Raw genomic sequence first — 20,480 nt, 5'->3', positions numbered from 1 at the left:
AAAACTAAAAAAAGGAACTTTTAAGACCGTAAATTGTGTCCATGTAAGTCACTCATTATGGACGGGTATGATGTTTTAAAAAAGTTTGGAAAATACAAAAGTGTGCGCCTCCTGGCCTATTTAACGCAAAATATGTTTAAAAATATCATGAGTGTTAAGACTAGAGTTTTTTCTTGATAATGATGTTATTATTATTTTACGAGTTTGATGGAAAATAAATGTTCCTACTTAGTCACTTTTAGTTCAAAAAAATCATTTGATTTCTATAAGGCGGGAGTAGAGCACTACCTCATCGCTCCGATTTAGAAAAACATCGCAAGGATATTCGCATGTCCAAGAACCAATAGGTTCAGTCACATTTGGTCAACATGATGAATGGTGATCGTGTGATATTGCAAAACTTCATAGGAGTTCAATGCACTAAAATGATAACAAATTTTTATAGGCCAATTTTTACCGCGGTTAAATTACTCACTCTCATGGGGATTTCCCGGTTGTAGGTGGGCGGAGAGTTTGTTCACCTTTAATGATGTTAAAGATTTTTAAACACTATCTTAAGGATTAACTCTAGGATATCTGAAGAATATGGATATCCTTTCAGCAATTAGTGTGCGCGATGGGTGTGCGCAACGCGGTGAAGCCGCCGTCACACACGGCCTACTTCGTGGCGATGGCCGGCATCCTGGGCCTGCTGCTGCTGCTCTGCTGCTACTTCCTCTACTTCTGCATCAAGCGGGTTAAAGGTATCTTGTATTTTTCTATAATATAGTAGTATTTTCATCCTTTATTTAACGGTGCATTTACATCAAACGAACATAGAGCTAGAGCTAGAGCAAGAGCGTGAGCGTTTCGTGATCTTTTAGTGTAAACGAAAACTTATATTCAGTGTTGAACATTGCATAGAATCTTTTCGATCGCACTAAGAACAACGAAAGAATGCTCTACGCCTGTTTACAGTAAGAATTTGACATAGTGGGGTTAGAATGAGCATTCGCTTGTTTGATGTAATTTCACGGTGCAAACACGAATTAAATTCGGTTTTTGACAAAAAGTATTGTGTCAAATAAAAATTCAAATGAGATTTGTCGATGAAGTATCGATGATTAAAAAAATATCCAATTATGTGACCGTGTACCTAATATTATAAATTTATAATTTCCACTTTGAATGTAGCATGTAGCAGTGTAGTACCGTAGCATAGTTATAACTTATAAACATCAGTTTCATACGACAAATGTATGCTTAACATAAATGTTTGGACACGTGAAAATGCTATTGTTTTCAGAGTTATCTCGGCAAGGTCTGCCCGAGCCGGTGCAGTCGGTGCGGCCGCCGCCGCCCGAGACCGTGCCCTACCCCGTGCAGCCCGGTATAAACTGTCATAAATATTATATTATCTTATACGGACATTTGGAAGTTATTCCACAACCTATATATTGTGTGATGTTGTCAGTCGCGCAATTTTCTCAATAACTTAGAAACTTGTTAAGAGAAGCGTATCAGTATAGGCACGAAATTGCAAAAAAAAATAAAACGCTTGATTTTAATGTAAATCTTTGTTTCAGCCTTTAAAAAGGCCTATGTCCAGCAGCGGTCAGGATTTCCGCTGTAGGACATAGGCCTTTTCAAAGATGTCCGTTTTTCATATAAACGGATAAGTATACAGTAGATATTGCCAAGTATAGTGGGTGGTACTTAGACAATGTTATATGATTACCAGTGGTGCGAGCGAGCGCGTCGGCCATGGCGCGCCTGTGCCAGTCGCCGCGCGGGCCGCTGTCCCCCCGCGCACCGCTCTCCCCGCGCACGCCCCGCTCGCCGCTGTCGCCGCACGCGCTGCGCTCACCCGCCAGGGAACCTTATGGTATACTTATACAATAAAAGTGTTCCTTTCAAACACATTTCCCGCTTAAACCTACAGAATTTAATGCAGAACGAAAAAAGATAACAGATGTTACCATTCAATTCCAAAGCCAAGAAAAATTAACTTTGTTAGTGTATCAAGTTGAGATGCTCATGGAGTTTTAAACAGGTATAAATTTATCCAAAACCTCGTGATGAATTTAGCTGATTTTCAATTTTGTAATTTTGTATTGCCTAGTAAGGACATTTAATTCAAATATCAGACTGACTCTACACTCTACAATGCAGTGCCATTTTGATCAAATCGATATACACTAAACCTACCTAAATATAAAATTTTCATTTCTATTCCAATTTCCAGTGCACGCGCGCGCGAACTCCCTAATCCCGCACACGCAGCACACGAGCACAGTGCACCCGCACCGCGCCCGCACGCTCCCCCCTCCCACCATCCTCCCCCAGCGCCAACATGAGCCAACATCTCTCGCCATTAAGAAACACAACGCGCCAGCACCAAAATCCCCCGCCCCAAGGAGAAAGCAAGATGAAGTCGTCAGAAGAACACGGGATAGATCCGCGAATGATGTCGCGAAGAAACATCTGTCGGCCCCGCCTGAAATTGTAGTTGGGGACTCTCAGTAGGTGCTAATGTATTGCCCGAATTGTGGATAAATGTTATATAGGTGCTAATTATCACAATGAAAGTAGTTAGAAATTAAATTTTGTGTGCATTTCTTGGCGCTTTACTTGAAGTGGAGCATATAAAAAAAATGTTACCTCAATTGATTGAATAAAATCGTGATTTTGAACCACCGATCTTTAATTAGTCAAAATTTGCTATAGGTACCAAGTGTGTTTGGAATGAATGTATTTTTACTACTGTTTAGTCATAAGCTGTGTCCAATAAAATGTATGTAATGTTTTTAAATAAATGTTTTCGCTAAACAACGATGTATAACTTATAAGAATAGATAATAATATAATATGAGCATTGTATTAGATTAATAAATATTTCTATATAGGTAGAATTTAATAAAAGCATTGAATTTGTAAATAATCTTAACAACGCCTTATGGCTAATGCCAAAGAATTGTGCCAAATATTATCGTGCTATCTAGTTAGAGATTAGAGAAATATCAAATACTTATACAGTCGTTTATTAGTTTTTGCTCGATTAATTATTACGCTCAAAGACCGAAAAAGCTCATTGAGTGAAACAATGGCTCACAATGCGTCGTGGTCATAGTAAAAGATCCGAAATTTGCGTTATAAAGTAGAAACAGCCCACGACGCGTCGCGTGGTGACAATCGAATCATAGAAAGACCACAGTGGCACAGACTATAAAATTATGTTATGGCGTCGAAATAAAGAAAGAGCTCTAGCTCACTTTAGAGTGCTTTTGATGTCATAAAATAACTTATAAGGAAAGTTAGAGTTTCCTCTTAGATATATCAAATACCATCATGTTCATATTATATCCTATTATAATTGGATTTTTATAAATGTATAAATAGGGACTTACCTACCTTCTCTATAGTACAATTTTTGATGGCTGAAAGAATTTTCTAAAGGTTTAAAGTATTTCCATAGCTAGTTAATATTGTAAAGGAATTGCTATAATATTATTATTATCAAAATTATATCGAGCGTTGGCTCATATATACTGTAAATAAAGGCTGCGTTTGTTACCGCTTTTACTGTTATTATATATGTACAAGTCTTGTAAACGTTTGTAATAAAAAGCTTCTTGTTTTTAAACAGTATTTTATTTTACTTTTACCAATGATTTGTCCTTACATTATTGAAAATTTGTTATAAATAACTTGAATAAAACAACATTTAATTTAATCCAGTTTTACACCCAATAATTTCGTAATTTATGTCAAAAATTACAATTTCAATATTATAAAATTATGTACCTACATGTAGGTATGCAAAAACTATTTTTTTTTTTTCAGATTCGTGTATAATTTGCTATTTTATTAAAAAACCTAACCTAACCATTTAAACTTTGACAGAAACCTGACTATCCAGAAAGTAGAAACCCAACATTTACAGAAACCTAACCTTACCTTTCCAGTAACCTAACTTTGACAAAAATCTAACTTTTAACAAACATAACTTTTACATAAACCTAACTTTGACAAGAACCTAACTTTTTACAAATTTAACTTTGACAAAAAATTAATTTTTATAGGTAGGTACCTACGATGTTATTTCATTAAATACCTGACTAATGCACGACCGAGACCGCCGCGGTTTCTTAGGCTATAGGTAAATATAAAAAAATAAAAAATAGATAAAAACGATACGCGATCTTTCGCAGAGCATAATTAAATTTTCAATGCTTTTGCCTAACGCGTATGTTATGGCAATCATATTAAAGTTGCAGCTCTACCACGCTATATGAATTTGAAGTAGTAGCAGGAAAAGTTTCTAAATAATTTTACTTATCTCTTTGTTGTTTATTATGCTCTGTGTAAACTTCGTAATGGCCGGACTGAAGTTGAAAGGAATTTCACTAGCAAATAGCGAGTGTTGAAATAAAAATACATGAAGAAAAATAAAATATTTATTTTTAAGCGAATCACATACAATAATTCTGTTGGAACAATAACAATGACAATTTTCAATCTTCTATTAACTATAACTATAAAATATATTTGCGTTATTTTTTTATTTATAACATTATATTCGCTTACACGGACAATAAATAGAATATCAAAATACAATAATTTTAGAAATGCAGAAGATTATTAATCTTTCTGAATTGTAATACATATTTGGGAATAGGTACATTAAAATTATATTTCAAAAGTAAAACCAAAGTACTTAGAGCTAGTTTTCAAATTCATAAAATACACAATAGATATAATATTATTTTACAACGATAGCTTTTTCAAAACATTTAATTTTAAATTGACTATTAATTAACTTTTTTAAACAACTTGTAGTATTTAATATCACAAGATGGGATGTTTATGTACATACAACTAACTGTTTAAATGTACATGTTTATGTAGATACATACACAGTTAGTTTGAATGATTCAAAAATAAATATAATTTCCTAAAAAAATCATAGATATACGCCATAACTAATTTTGCTTGTTTATCGTATCAAATTAAAAAATATAAAGAATATAGGTATCTACAACATACTATAGTAAAAAAATATACTACGAACAAAATTGCACACAAAAATAAACATGGTTTTAAACTTTTTAAAATATGTATTTTCTTAATTAATGACTAGACAAAATCACGTATAAAATAAAATAATCGACTAGAATATAATCTATTGAGCGCTAAATAATTATAATTTCTTAAATTGATTAGTCTATGTAAAATTAATAAATGCACATAATAAGTCTCTTAAAACATTGTGGTTGCCAACATTAATATCAACGAAAACATTTATTTATTTATTTATTTATTTAGCCCTTATCTTCCATGACATTTAAATACAATTTATAACAAAAGATACATAGTACATGAAAAAAATTAATAGTGCAATTCGTTTAAATGTCCTGGCCCCTTTCGGGTATAGGCCTCCTCCAACTGTCCCCATTTCCTCCATACGAAAACATACGCGAACTTTAATATCATGGAAGTCGTACACAGGTCACAGTCGCTCTGCATTTAATTGTTTTAATTTCAAAACATAAGAAATGTGTGACGAATATTTCGTTCTTCGACTTTTGGATTAATAATGTCTACGTATTTAAATATTGCCTGGCAGAGATCGCTTGAAAGCGATAAGGCCGCCTATTAACATGTGTTATATGTTTTTCTCTTTTCTTTTTATTTTCTTCGTGTGTGTTAAATATGTTTGTTTGTTTAATGTTTTGTTGGATGAAATCGAACTTTCAAATATTTTAAGCTCTATCCTGTCACAATAATTGAAACTAAAACATTAACAAAATATTTGTTAACTTTACAATCAAATTAGCAATCTTATTTTTGTGTTAAACTGTGAGGTTTTATGGAAAGTAACTTATTTACTAAAAATTTTTCAATTATATAGCAGTTTCCTTTCTGTCCATGGTGAGTCGCACCTCGTGGTAGGCGGGCGGCACCTCGTCACACGCTTCTAAATCGAAGTCTAAGTCACTTTCTGCAAAATAGTTTTTTTTTAAATATCGTTGATATACAAAACTGCTCTAGTTAAATTACTAACCACTGAAATGAAATGTCAACTAAGCAGTAATTTATGGTAGAAAGTATAGGAACACATTATTTTGTCAGCGGATCCAAAGGCTCTTTCTCTCTAATATAACTAGAGCCGGTGCAAAATAATATTTTATTTATCATGGTGATTCGAAAACGCTTCTAAAAGAAGTCTTATTGAATAAATTTTAAATGAAATTGACATGGACGTTGGAGATTGAAAACTGAAGATAAACCGAAGGTAAACCGCTATCTTGTTTTACTTGGTGATAGGAATAGGCATTAATGAAAGAAAAAAGAGAAAGATACCAATCTAATGTAGATACAAAAACAAATCTGACCAGACAGCGCGCCGGACTGCGGTCTGATGACAGGCGCTAGCACGTCCCCCGCGCTGGCGTGGCGCGCGCGCACGAACCCGTCGCCCCACGCCGCGGCCGCCACGCTGGCGTGGCCCACCGCCGGTGCACCCGCCTGCCAACCCTCCTCCTCGGGGTACGACGCTTCGGAGTCGTAGCCTATCGCTTCTGGAATAATTGTACAATATACACCATCTCTAATGGTGATTTTTTTAACTCTACACCACTGTGTCTACACTATCGACGTAATTAGGAATTTATGCATTGGTCATTGTACGCATCGTGGATAAAATAATAAAAATAAAATACATAATCATTCTTGAAAAACTGTCATCTGGAAAGCTGCAATATTCCTGACTGGCATAGACAATACCTATTTCTATTTTTGTTTGCTAAACAGGAGCTGTGCAGTGAGGTATTTATTTATGATTTATTATATTATGTATAGATACTCACCTACAGACGGTGGTGGGACAGGCATACCATGTGAATTATACAAACTAGAGCGTGACTCTACGCTGTGGTGTATCGCTCCCGATCTGTCCACCTCGATAACAGCTTCTTCAAACCGAGACACTTTGAATTCCTCCACTGGTACTAAAGTTTGCTTCATTCTTTCCTTACTTCTAATAGATTCATTTAGTGATTGCTTCGTTTCCTTTGGTTTAAATACTTGTGGCCTATCATTACCGTCGTCTGTTACAATAGTTGGTGTATTATCTCCAATGTAAAATGAAGATTCGGCTTCAGTAGCGTCATAATCTTTAATATCCTCTGATGCTTCTGCGTTCTTCTTTCTTGACGATTTAATATTGGTGTAGTGTTTCTTGCAAGTCCTTGAAACTATTTGCTCGTCACTTAATGGTACCTCATCATGTTCGTCAGTGTCAGGAGTTATTGTTCTTGTGAATGAGACGCTATCGCCGTCTGGTTTGAGAGGAATGTATAATTCTTTGGTAGATCGTTCCCAGTCCCTTCTGTGCAGAACCTCGTCAATGACGCTGGGGGCTGAGTGGTAGCGCGCATCGTTTTCTGCTGCTTCCAGTTGCGATTTGCGTCGACTGCGAATGTCTTCGTGACTTTTGTGCGCTGATAGCGATTGCTTTGTGCTTCCTGATATAAACAAACATAGTTAATATTCGATATTTCTGTAAAGTGTTGTAAAAATTATTTGTAAAAGTGTAGCTACTTACCAGAAGTGCTGGGCAGGTGCAGAGACACAGCACTGCTTCCAAATCTTCGTCCAAATAGCTCAGTCGAATGGCGGTGCGAACCTGCTTCTGTAAATGTTATTATTTATTGTGTTTCAATTACCATAAGACTTTGTTGCAATTAGTGATAAATCAGTATGTTTAAAATATCAGCCTTAATTCTCTACTTGTTTGTAATTTCACTTACCATGCGTTATCACACTGGGTTTCTGGGGATGCTTGCCGGAGCTTGTATCTAAAACATCAAAATTAAAAATACACCCCTATCCTATACCTACATAATTTGACAAAAAATAATCATGTGTTGTTATGTTGATCCAATATAAAACAGCACAAAAATTATACTTCATTTCAAGAAAAGGAAAGTTATTTAACGTATACAATTTTCAGAAACATTCTCAACATCACTCATTGCATTTATAGGCGTAAACGGGTCACCGACCACAGCCACCGGTGATCAGCGACAGCCATTTGATACGTTTTTTTTTATATTTTGTCGCGGACACTTCGCGACCACTATACCAAGTATGTGTACGGTACCAAGATATGTGTATGAAAAAACGTGTTCTTTAAGTGGCTGACGCTGGCCACCGGTTGCAGTGGTCGGTGGCCCGTTTGTGTCGACCCTGCGAGCGTTTATAGCCATCACTAGTGATCTCTAGTTCAAGAGCATTGCAGCATTATACCCGAGGCATCGTCAGGCCAGCAGCACAGCCAGCACAAGAGCAGCAGCGGCGCGCACACCTCCGCCGCCAGCACCGCGCTCGCACCGCCCAGCGCACTCGCACCCGCCATGCTAAATAACATTATGAACAATCTCATAAAATAGTACTTACTTGTATTTCATTTTAGTATTATACATTTAGGAATTAAACACTTTTAACGTAAGTTATTCAGCTGTATCCCTGTGAAGTGTGACCACACTCGCTGTAATGTGTTCGAAACGTCGGGTTAAATAATATAATACATCACGAAAATGCGTTAAAAAGTCTTTACTTTTCTAAATAGTTAACTTGATTTTTTTAGGTTTCTAATGCAACAATGTACCTATATAAAAGTACGTAACCGATTTTGAAAATTCTTACATGGTAACGTCGCTAAAAGCGTGGTTTTTTTTTATGGGCATGTAATTTAGAAACAAAAATAGTGCATCGGTGCATACCAAGGATGTAGGGTATATGAAAAGCATAGGTATACGTGTTATGTCTAGCTCATATTTCGATCACTGGGCGAATATTACTATTAACTTAGAAAACGCCTAGCCGATATATTTGAGCTTTGTGAGCTTTCCAATAGCAGAAGAACTTCTTTGTATTATAGAATGAAAAGTTACAAAATAATGTTTTACAGAATTGCTGTCAACTATAAAATAAGAAGAATTTAATGGGATTGTCAAACTATAGAGAAGAATTTTAAATGTTATTATTCACATCGATAGAAAAATAGAAGGATTGTGAAACTACAAAACAAACGCTCCTATTTCTCACACCGTGGTCAATAAAGGCGGAGTTATGTTTACCTATACTAATATCACACCAATATCTTAATAGATTTGCGTATTAACTTGTACACATCACTTTAGTAGATAAATACAAAATCGAACTCACGTTCATAATTTTAATGGTTATGAAATTAACTTTAATAAAGCTGAAACATAAAACGGACAAAAAAGTGTATCGTTTTCTTGCGACCTTGCCCAGCTCAACACTAGATCTTCATTTGATTTAGAGGCTCTAACAATGGAGCAACATAAATTTTATATCCAAAGCTTACGGAGCTTTTATGTAGCGTCGTATTCGTGTCTTATTTATTATAGTTTTCGTGAAATTTTTTTAATAAATGACGGCTAAACATGTAGAACTGTATTGTAACTCGTATAAGTATCATATGTAGGTACCTACTTGCAAGTAAACTATTTATTTATCTAATAAATCAGTGATATTTAATTAAACATTTTGAATGGTTAGAAAAAAAGGTGTAGGTACACAAAATTGAAATATTGTAGGTACCAAATCCATTATACCGGCTGTCCAAGATTGATTTACAGCCCTGAATCAATAATTATTTGTTATTATTTACACTGTAATTATAGTCAATTTTTCCTACCTTTAATATAAATACCCAAAAAAAATAATTTCTAAATTACGAATTGTATTTACTAAATAAAATCTACTATTAGGTACACAGAGCCTTTACTTTTTGTCATTTTTACAACTGCCAATTTAAATAAAAACAAAAATAATCGAAAATAATTTCAACGCTTACCTATGAGATGATGGTGTAGTACAACTATAGCATTGTCGGAGTAGCACAGCTAGTAGTGGTGTGTGTGTGTTTGTTCCCGAGAGCCGCTCACTCACTGAGGCGCCGCTTGCCATCCGAGCGGTTTTAGCTCGGGCCAGTGGCACACTGGGAACTAGAGAAATAAATTATTAGTACTTTTTTAGCACTTATAATTTTAGTTACAATTTTAAGGATTTATAAATATTATGTACATATTGGCGTTAAAACTTTGATGAATTACTAAGATATTACGATAAAAGTTTGCTGATCTGTATATGAAAATAGTAGTAACAACTAGCGGTTCAGTGAAATTCATTTAAGTATACAAAAATTGATATTTTAAAGGAATAAGGAAAGACCTTTAGTATAGTCTATCTAAGGTTAGTTCTTATTCATTATATATTCAGTTATTAGAACGTAATCATAAGCTGTAAAATAAAAATATGTTGCAGCTTTAAAAATGTTCAACTGTATAAAAGACGTATGAAGAGGCATTGAATAAACTATAAAGTATTTTTATGAATTAAAGCTCCTTCGTAACAGATTAACCGATTTTTGTAACTTTTTCAGTAGGTCTATAAAGAGCTTGTACGCTGCATATGCTTTATAATTTTTTAAAGAGTAGGTAGAAAAAAACGATCACATGGTGGGATTCGAACCCGCGTCTTTCACTTTGCCGGGGCGATGCCTGACCATCTCGTTTTTTTTCTATTCTATTATTATCATATAATACCATTAGGATTATAGTATAATATATTCTATGATAATACGGAAATGTTAAAAAATAAGAGTGTTCCCATTGTGCCCCGAGCGTTGCCGGCGCCGGAGTGTCGCGCTGCCATCGATTGGGGCAGCCTCCGGCGACCTCTGTCCTCTGAGGCACCAGCACAACCTTGGCTTACTCCAAATACCAAGTTTCATCTTCTTTTCGGGAATAAACTATGAACTACTTAATAGATTGATGGGTAAGGGTTAGATAGGTCAAGCTTTATGCCTGGTAATAGTGTATTTTTTTATTAAAATATTATCTATAAAAATAATGTTTTTACAACAAAAATATCAATGAAATTAAAAAAAAATAATATACTAATATTGCACGGCTTTTCAAAAGCTTGCGGTGAGCTTTTGAATTTGTATAGTTTTAAAAACGTTTAAATTATTGTATCGAATACGTAATGCAGTGTATAAATTTAGTAGTTAAGTATTATATAATACTAGATTTCCGCCCGCGGCTTCGCCCGCGTTTTCAAAGGAAAACCCGCACAGTTCCCGTTCCCGTGGGATTTCAAACCTATCCTATGTGTTAATCCAAGTTACCCTCTATATGTGTGCTAAATTTCATTGTAATCGGTTCAGTAGTTTTTACGTGAAAGAGTAACAAACATCCATACATCCATACATCCATACATCCTTACAAACTTTCGCCTTTATAATAGAATATTAGATAAAGTGTTATAAAAAACTAGAGCTATTGACAAAAAATATAATTTAAAGCTGCAATGCTAAATATAATAATATCATCATGAATCGCAGAACTTATGCATTGCACTACTACCATCAGGGTTACGGGTAAAATAAAGACTGTTGAGACAGAAAAGACTGTAAAACAGACGGAGCTTTTTTAAGCTTTTTGCAATTTTTCCCATATTTAGGACAAATTACAAAAATATAATAATACTAGCTTTCCGCCCGCGGCTTAGCCCGCGTTTTCAGAGAAAACCTATCCTATCTCTCAAGTTGGATCGAACTGCACATGGTGTGCGAATTTTATTATAATCGGTTAAGTGGTTTAGGAGTCCATTGAGGACAAACATTGTGACACGAGATTTATATGTATATATTAAGATTATATTATGGTGTTTTTGAAACTATCAAACTATATTTTAAGTACATAATTGAAATGATAATTTTTGTATTTTAATTATGAAAAATCAAACTGAAACGTTTATTCATTGAAGTAGACTTCCTCTAAATGCACTTTTGAATCGTCATAACATTTTTGTGCAATCGGTTCGGAATGCAGTTCCTATAGAGAGGAGCCTTCCACTTGAAGATTTTCAATAAAGTAAAGAGGGCATAAAAATGAAAATTTCATTGTACATTGAATAAGATCAGTTGAATCCATTATAAATGTAAACTAGGGGTGAGTATCCACGGTCCACCCTCTCTCGGTATAATAATCATGGCAAAGTATAAAGTAGGATGTGTTGAATGGTATTTTTATCTTCATTCGTTGCTAAGGAATCATTTTATTGGGATATATTATATGAATCTACACTAGGTACTACAATAACGAAATTTTCATAAACAATATATATGTATTTCAATAGATAAACTTCAAAGCTCCAACCCTATATTCAAAATGCTTTCTCCAGTAGAAAGTATTATTCCTATGTGATATATGCTATATTTAGTTTTTCTCCCGGGTCAGCCCAGACAGTGCCGGGGCGACGCGCTAGTATTTCAGCAAAGGACCGACGACGCATGCGCGCGCCCCCCCTCGCACAGCACACGCCTGCGTAGTGCAGTTAGAGCAATGTCTCGTGTACTGTATTTACACCTTATTTGCGTATTATTCGATAGAATATGTGTTTAAATATTCATTAGTACCTATTTAGTGTATCTGTTTAGTGTTTGTTATTCATGGTGAGTATACTTTCGTGTATTTAGAGATTATCTAATTAATGTGAGATATATGGCTTTAGAAATAGGAGAGACATAAACAATATTGTATGCATGATAAGCCTACATTTAATGAAATATATAATTTAATTAATTTTGTTTTAGTTCTCCGTTAATTTTGAATATTGTGGGTATTTCCATTACGATATTAGATCACATAGAAAATACTTCACAAATTAATAATTAAATTAATTGTAAGTGAAAAGTTATTTTTTTTACATATTTTAAACCCGTAACCAATTCTCGCAATAAGCGCTATTTCGTAATTTTTTTTGAAATAGATTAATTTATAAAAAATGTATTGAATACGTAGATATCTAATCATTAATAGGCATGTAGAGCGAATTACTATTTTTTCTCAACCCTGTCAGCCACAAAATTTTCCAAAGGTTTTAATGAATAATAACATTATTCTTGTTATTGTTATGATACTTAGTACTCATAAGTCATCATAATAATATTATTATGACTTAGATATTACAACTATACGATCATATACGACCTGAAGATTTCGTTCGATTAATGATAAAGCAATACACACTATCTCTAGCTCCATAAATATTGAAATCAAAATAAATTTCTATTTTCATTTCTATTTTTAGTCTATCGCATTATTATAAATGCATAAGTAGATCTTAACATTTCATAATGCCTACAAATATAGACGTATCTAGTTAGACTGATAATCTAGTCTAGATAAGTCCGACATGGCGGGTTGCTATGCAGTCAGCAGTAGTAAGTAGTGACACAACCAAGTATACTGACATAATAAGTCACTCAGAAGGAACGTGGTAAATATTGCTTACGATTACTGTATAATTACTTAATTGCTGAATTATAGCAAAATAAATGTTACCCGATAAGCATAAGGTTTCATTTTTCGTAACACAGCGAAATAGGTACACTTAAAATATAATGGACGGTTTAATTGTGAAGTGCATTATTGACTAATTTTATGAACTTGCGAAATCGCAATCTCCACGTTTATGTAGACGAATTTTCGCATAAAACAACAGTTATAATCAAACGCAACAATAATGTTTAGGTATGAGCAATTATTGTGACCAATAAAGTCTTGAAATAGAACTGGGATATTACACGCAGTATAGTTTACAGGATGTATGTTGATGCTAAATCACATACAAGTACACAAACATACTTGTTACGAGAGTTTTTTATCATTATGTTACTTTCATCATAGTTATCAGCTCTATTTAGTTCTTACTTGTTAGTTGTTACGAAGAACATTGATACAAAACGATTTAAAAAATTCTAACAGTAACTATTTCCTTTGGTTCCTACATAACTAATTACACGGTTCATGTAAATAGGTCTCGTATATAATAATGATATTATCCTATATTCGATGTTTCCGGTGACATTCTACGACCTTCAAAACAGTAATCAGGATACTTAACAATAAGTAATCAGCTAATCAGCAATAAGATCTTACTATATACTTAAAGTTCCAAATACCATACAAATTCATTTCATATTTATTAAAATAACAATCGAGACTCTACAATCTAAACGTGATTGAAAACATTTTTCACAGCCCGCAGCCACGTGCATTTAAATCGATTTGAATTACCTACATTAAGTACTTCTGGAGCAAATTTATTAATACTTAGAAACCTAACTGTCTACGTAATTATAATAGGTACATAAACGTACGATGTGAGGAAAACACATTGTAAACACTATTATCAATAGCGTGAACCTGCGGCGACACTCGTCACTCGTGTGGACTGTCGTACTCAGGTAAACAGTATTCTCTAAGCAAGTCCAGACTATATCTGTGTAGGACGTAGGTACTAAGTACCTACCAAATTTCAAACAGATCTAGACTAGGGTTGTTTTTATGTGAATATACATATTATATTTAAGTACGTAAATCGTACATACCTTTTTAAAAACTTTCGCGTTTATAATATTAGTCAGATGTACAGTGAAACCGTACAGAGCGCAACATCATAATTTTTTGCATGTTTCATCATTTTCATTTTCCATATACTTTAGTTTACCTATAATTTAAAAACGCTGGGTACGTGTGCTCGTAGCATTATAGCATAGCATAGCAATATTAAAGCATTTATATTAGCAGCTTAGTTTTATTACCTACAGCAGCAGCATCCCCAGGTGTACAAACCCTACATCTCTATGGTCCTTCGAGCGGGATTTGAACCAGCGACCTATGGATTAAGTAGGATAAGTTTGTCAAATTTCACATGCCTAGGTGTTCTTTAAGGAGTACAAGTTTATCATAATTCCAGATGCAAGCGTCCCCCAAGCCAATGAAGGGTCTGGACCCGTACCGCATGCGGCAGCGGCCGCTCACGGTGGAGGAGATCGCAGAGATCGCAGCGCACCTGCACATCGCGCACCTCACGGAGCTGCAGCGCCTGCGCGACCTGCAGCGCCGCTTCCAGTGGCCGCAGGACAGCGTGCCCTACGTGCCCAAGCCCAGGAAACAGGTCGTCAGGTACGAGCTTTCAACCACTTTCTTAAACATGATAATATTGTATTGCAATGGCACTGCATTTGTGAAGAAGATTAATAAATTAAGAATTTAACACATAATATAGACTAGCTGTGCTCCGCGGTTTTACCCGCAGAGCTCCATTCCTATTCGTCTTAGCGTGATGATATAATATAGCCCATAGCCTTCCTCGATAAATGGGCTATCTCACACCGAAATAATTTTTCTAATCGTACCAGTAGTTCCTGAGATTAGCGCGATCAAACAAATAAACTCTTCAGCTTTATATCTATAGTATAGATTATAGAGTATAACCAGATAATAAGTAGAGCTGAGGAACTACCTACTGTTTAAAGCAGTATTATTTCCAGTATGGATACTTGACAGTTGACAGTGCTTTACAGGTCCTCTAGCGCCAATAATTTCCTACAATGGAAAGCATACTGCTGTAAGACATCATGATAACGAATAACAACCATTACGAGGTCTTTGGAATAAATGCTTTTATTTTCTTATTTGATACTATTATGGTAAAAACCACTAAATATAATGAAATAATATACATATTCCTACAATTTGTATGAAATCCAAATCATTTTAACTCAGCAATTGACATGTTTGTCCACTTGGTAGAGTTGATACCACCTAATACATAATAGAATATTCTAGGAATTAAGGAAACAATATAATGATTTCCTTTAATTACTCAGCCAGTAATGTTTGTTTTGTTCGGAAATCTTACTCGCATTACGGTTTATAGTTATATAGTGGGATGTATACAAATCGGATTAGAGGATTGTCTAACGTAGTACTAGTATTGCATGTCATAATATACTAGTGTAGGTACTTATTTAAGTATCTCTAATCTCTATATTACAAATTGCTACAAACAAAAACACGTAACTGGTTAGGCATTATTTATATCGCGTTTTAATTATTCATTTACGTGGTGTGAGCATAAAGGGTTTTAAAATCATTTTGATATTAACACAAGTCAAACAAACACAAATCTCGCGTTACATAATATAATATCGAGTTACATTTTGGTCCTTCATTCCGATTGTCACAGTGTGTAGCACTTTTCCCGTCGTCGCTCATATTCATCTTCAACATTAACTATATAATAATAAAAATCGATTTAGCTCTTTGTATATTTATTTCAACAAAAACACGGGCATGATCGAAGATCGTCAGACATAGTTTCATTTTAAAGACTCCTATCAACTTGTTGTTGTTTAAAGTGATTCTAATATGAACAACACTATGTTCCAGAATGAACAGTCGCCTGGACCACCTGCCGCTGCCCACGCTGGTCACGTGGCGCCCCGTCGTCGTGCCCAGGAACCTGCAGGAGCTGTTTGAGAATGTGGTAATTTCAGTAATCCATATATTTTTATCATCCTTGTTTTAGTTTAACAACCATTATGAGGCCTTTGGATTTGGAGGCTTAATTGTGATAGCATAATAATGACGGTTTAAATTGGTGGTGATAACAACCCGGTATATATTTTAGTGTGAGCGATACTTCGCTTAACAACTGATGTAAATTGTAATTATCCACAATGCAACGTGCAGCTCTATGCACCTATCTACACCTTTTTAAATCGCTTATATCATATATGTATTAGCTTCACCTGTATTTGTATTTTGTGTGTAAGTAGACTCGAATTTGACCCACTTTTAATGGATAGATTTTAATCAAACTTTGTGCACTGATCAAGGACCGATGACAATAATTTCATGAGATTATCTTGAATACTAAAAGACAATAATTAAGTAATAATGTTTAAAAAAATATATTTCTGTTGATTCTATTATTAAAGCGTGTTGGATTATGCTTATAAAATTTCAATTAAAAAGACGTGTGGCACTCGGGGACTGCCGCGGTAAAGCTATTGCATGCTATGCCTTCAAGCCACACCTCCGCGCCCGTCCCCGTGGGGAGCGTGATATTTTTTCGTTATGGAATTTCTGGATTCGGTCCCCGCGCTCAAGGCCCGCGATAGAAGCTATGCAATAGCACACCCCGGACACTCCATACAAAATTACCGTTTTGACAGTCACACTATAGAGACTGCAAATGTGTGTGTTAACGCTTTATGGTTGGCACATTTGTGACTAGCGTAAAAAAAAATTCGCGTTTTTCTGATGAAATACATCCGTAAACAGCACAATATCTATTTGCTACAAAAAACGATAGTCACAAATCCAAAATAATAAAATTACTTTGATTAATGTTGTCAATCTTCGTTGCGTATCATCCAAGCATCCTTGTAGAAAAATGCGGACCATTTAAAGCATGATCGTGCGGGGTGAGGTAAGTGTTTAATTTTGGCGGGAGGCGGAGAGTGTCCGTTCTGTAGCGTTTAGCTACTATTATGTATTTTGTGGCAATAGCTTAATAAAATGTGGTTGCAGCCAAGGACCCCCGCGCAGGCGGCGGCGGAGAGCGCGGGCGCGTGGCGCGCGGCGCGCGGCTGGGCGGCCGGCGCGCTGCTGCTGCTCGCCGCGCTCTTCCTCGTAAGGGCCACCGACCGGTTCTTCACTAAGAACTACCTTAGATGTACGTACTAGCTATAACTTCATGAACAAGCTCCCTGAGTTTCATGTTCCCCGACGAGTACAATATGGGGTTCTTCAAGCGTAGAGTGAACAGGTACCTTCTAGGGAAGCGCGTTCCATCTTAGACCACATCTCAGCTTAACATCAGACGAGATTGTGGTCAACCGCTTCCCTATTACTAATTAAAAAAAAACTGTTTCATATGTGCTGTAAAACTATTGCGTAGTAATTCATTAGGAGTAGCCACTTGTCTTAATTTCGCACGGGATAAAAAATGTAGAAAAATGTGTATTAAAGCCGGTAAAGATTGATCAATGGTAAATTAATTGTTAGTATTTTTTAAGATGTTTCGTATATATTTAGAAAAATGTCTCTTTCTTGTACTGCTGCCATTTGTGTAGCTATTTAACAATTGAAGAGAAAATTATTTCGAATTGAATTTTGTTTTGTTTTCTTGCTCAGTCTTGTTGTCAATGTGTTATTTTTATTATATTGCTTACTATTTTATTTTTCAGGGCGAAGAAGTCGTTCAGAAGAATGGCCAACACCAAATGTCTTAGCTACAAGTCGTAAGTCTATAATTTTCATTAATTCATAGCATAGAATCTGTTTAAAAAATACACTAAACGAATAAAATTACCAAAATTACAGATCGCTCAACATTCGTCGACATGGAGTTACCGCCATACGAGCAGGAGCCAATCCCCTCAGAGTCCAGCGGATCGAGCCAAGAGCTGCACAGTAACGATCTACCGCCACCTTACTCAGAATGCTCTACAAGTGCCAACAAACACAAATACGAAGAGCCTCCGCCCCCATACTCAGCATGTTACGTCGAATTCAGTAATCCAAAAGATGGCATCCCCGCTGTACATTTCTTCAACAGCCAACGACAGAACATTTTCCAAGATCTAGATGCCGGCACTTCGAGGAGCGACGCGAATACACGCAACGATCCAAACGTGACAAATGATGCAAGCGTCGGAAATGAAGCAAGTGCCACAAATGAAGCAAGTGCCACAAATGACGCCAGTGCTAGAAATGACACAAGTGCAAGAAATGAAACTCTAAATGATACTGGACAGGCGAGTTCAAGCATCGATCATGAAAGCAGTGAAGCTAATGCAGCTGGTGGTAGTACGAGTAGCTGTTCTGAAAATATTAGGGCCGGCTCTTCTAATGTAGCAGAGGTGTGTTGATTTATGATCGAGTAATTGTGATGAGTATTGATATGAAAATTAAATTAATTTCTTGTATACCATTAAGATGCAGGATCATATTGTAATGAACTGATTTACAAATCTTCGCTCAGATGGTATTCAATTGTAAAAAATGCAGAATTTACATACGGTGTGACAGAGATCGACATAGCAAAAGCCTTAGGCGGGGGCATGTTTTATTGCTGTCTAGCCCTGAAATGGCAACAGGAGAAATTAATCGACACACGTTTCGATGAGTTTCTAGAAGAGGAATAGCAGAATATCTGACTCGACATTAAACATTATTTATGGGATAGTAACTAGCGGAATCAAAATGATTGATCAAGCAAAAAGTAGATAACAGAATACAAACTATACGTCGGTACTTAGAATGGAAGTTGAAGTTTCTAGACTGTTCGGTAAAGAAAAATATCAAACCCACCAGGACAACTACTGAAATAATTTCGACTATTCTGCCGTGATATTCATTTAAAATAAAAAGTTTTGCCATTATTAAAGTTCTTAGTCATTAAAGTCGATATAAGTTTTTCTTTGTATTTAACTGAATGTAAGCAAAGTCTTTTGAAAAATAGATACATATTAAATTCTTTTATCTGTCTACTTTGGATCTCAAATTCGCTAAGAATTGTATCGAAAATGTGATAATCGAGTGATAATGAAATAATTGGTTGGAGCGGTTACAATACAGTTAATAATAATTAATGTAAGTAGTATTTTTGGTAATACGATTAATGGAATCGAATCGAGCGAGTGTGAATATTGTTTCGAGTAATTCAAAGTCTTTGAGTCTACGAATAAAAGTAGACTTTAATAAAAAGCACTTTTGAATACTATTATTGCTTATTATACGTTCAAAATATTATTTATATCTCACTTAACCTTATTTGGTAATACCTAGTATATTATTATTAGTCTGTGGTAATACTGTAATCTATAAAACTATCACTTGAGCAACGTTTTCTTTATATTTTATTTAATTAAATTATTTTATTTTATTTACTTTTTAATACATAATATTCATTTCTCTACTATGTCCATACTCGCAGTATTTGATATACATTTTTGAAATTTTTAGAACTATAGGTAGATAGTCTAGACATTATTGCACAAATTCTTAAGTTTATTTAAAATTGTTTATGTATTTAAGTTGAAAGGAGATAATCACTGCTCGCTGTTCTTTACACAAATATATTTGCGTAAAGAACAGCGAGCAGTGATTAATTTAATTTTAATTTTTTGTTTCAATGTAAATAAACATTTCTAAACTTGTAATAATTACAACTCGCTGACAAATTAACCTGAATTGACCTTAAAATTGTTTCTGGTTCAAAAAATTACGTTTAAATGCACGTATTTAGTTAGAGTAAGTTATTGAGCTTGATAAACTAAGTATAAGACTTAGGTAAGTCGTCAAGTTATCTTGAATTAAATACATATTTGTGATTAAGAATCATTTCTAGACTTATCGTGTATCTTATACTCCAAAACCAAAGATAAATCTAATAAATTTATTTCAAAATATTGTCTGTTTTAATTTATTTACTAGCTGATATGTTTGTTTTATCTTACCTACTCTTACATAAACGTAACTAACCTTATAAAGTTGCCTAATAAAATTTAAAACTTACCATTTTCAAAAAGATGTAATACA

General features: G+C 34.8%; 3 protein-coding genes and 1 long non-coding RNA gene across 5 annotated transcripts; 3 read left to right on the top strand and 1 right to left on the bottom strand.

Annotated features, from left to right (window-relative positions):
• Positions 1-616: 616 nt before the first annotated feature.
• Positions 617-1,773, top strand: LOC149478568 (uncharacterized; the record flags this gene model as incomplete). Its single annotated transcript, XM_089709190.1, has 3 exons — positions 617-743; positions 1,286-1,369; positions 1,721-1,773. Coding segments are annotated over exons 1-3 (264 nt in total), but the record flags the coding sequence as incomplete, so codon positions are not given.
• LOC149478567 (uncharacterized) lies at positions 1,774-3,622 on the top strand. Its single transcript, XR_016317452.1, has 2 exons — positions 1,774-1,864; positions 2,225-3,622. It is a non-coding gene; the product is annotated as an uncharacterized LOC149478567 (long non-coding RNA).
• Positions 3,623-5,145: 1,523 nt separating this feature from the next.
• LOC149478566 (uncharacterized) lies at positions 5,146-9,994 on the bottom strand. Its single transcript, XM_089709399.1, has 7 exons — positions 9,869-9,994; positions 8,290-8,399; positions 7,791-7,838; positions 7,586-7,672; positions 6,849-7,505; positions 6,375-6,560; positions 5,146-5,980 (listed from the first exon to the last, which is right to left on the bottom strand). The coding sequence occupies exons 1-7, from the start codon at positions 9,979-9,981 to the stop codon at positions 5,883-5,885; spliced, it is 1,299 nt and encodes a 432-aa protein (XP_089565525.1). The 5' UTR covers positions 9,982-9,994; the 3' UTR covers positions 5,146-5,882.
• Positions 9,995-12,366: 2,372 nt separating this feature from the next.
• On the top strand, positions 12,367-20,348 carry LOC149478565 (uncharacterized). 2 transcript variants are annotated; one of them, XM_089709364.1, is made up of 6 exons: positions 12,367-12,532; positions 14,842-15,050; positions 16,320-16,416; positions 17,466-17,610; positions 18,125-18,178; positions 18,261-20,348. In XM_089709364.1, exons 1-6 carry the CDS (start codon positions 12,530-12,532, stop codon positions 18,806-18,808), a joined length of 1,056 nt encoding a protein of 351 aa, XP_089565490.1. In that variant the 5' UTR covers positions 12,367-12,529; the 3' UTR covers positions 18,809-20,348. The 2 variants fall into 2 exon arrangements, with proteins under 2 accessions (XP_089565490.1, XP_089565491.1); XM_089709365.1 differs by lacking the exon at positions 12,367-12,532 and adding an exon at positions 13,307-13,359.
• Positions 20,349-20,480: the final 132 nt, after the last annotated feature.

This window comes from Colias philodice, chromosome 22 (genome assembly GCF_061535455.1).
Source record: "Colias philodice isolate Cphi_HAF_F1 chromosome 22, ilColPhil1 Martin Lab GWU primary, whole genome shotgun sequence".
Taxonomy (NCBI): Eukaryota; Metazoa; Arthropoda; class Insecta; order Lepidoptera; family Pieridae; genus Colias; species Colias philodice.
Note: the sequence above shows the minus strand (reverse complement) of the source record. Positions and strands in the feature narration are given on the sequence as shown.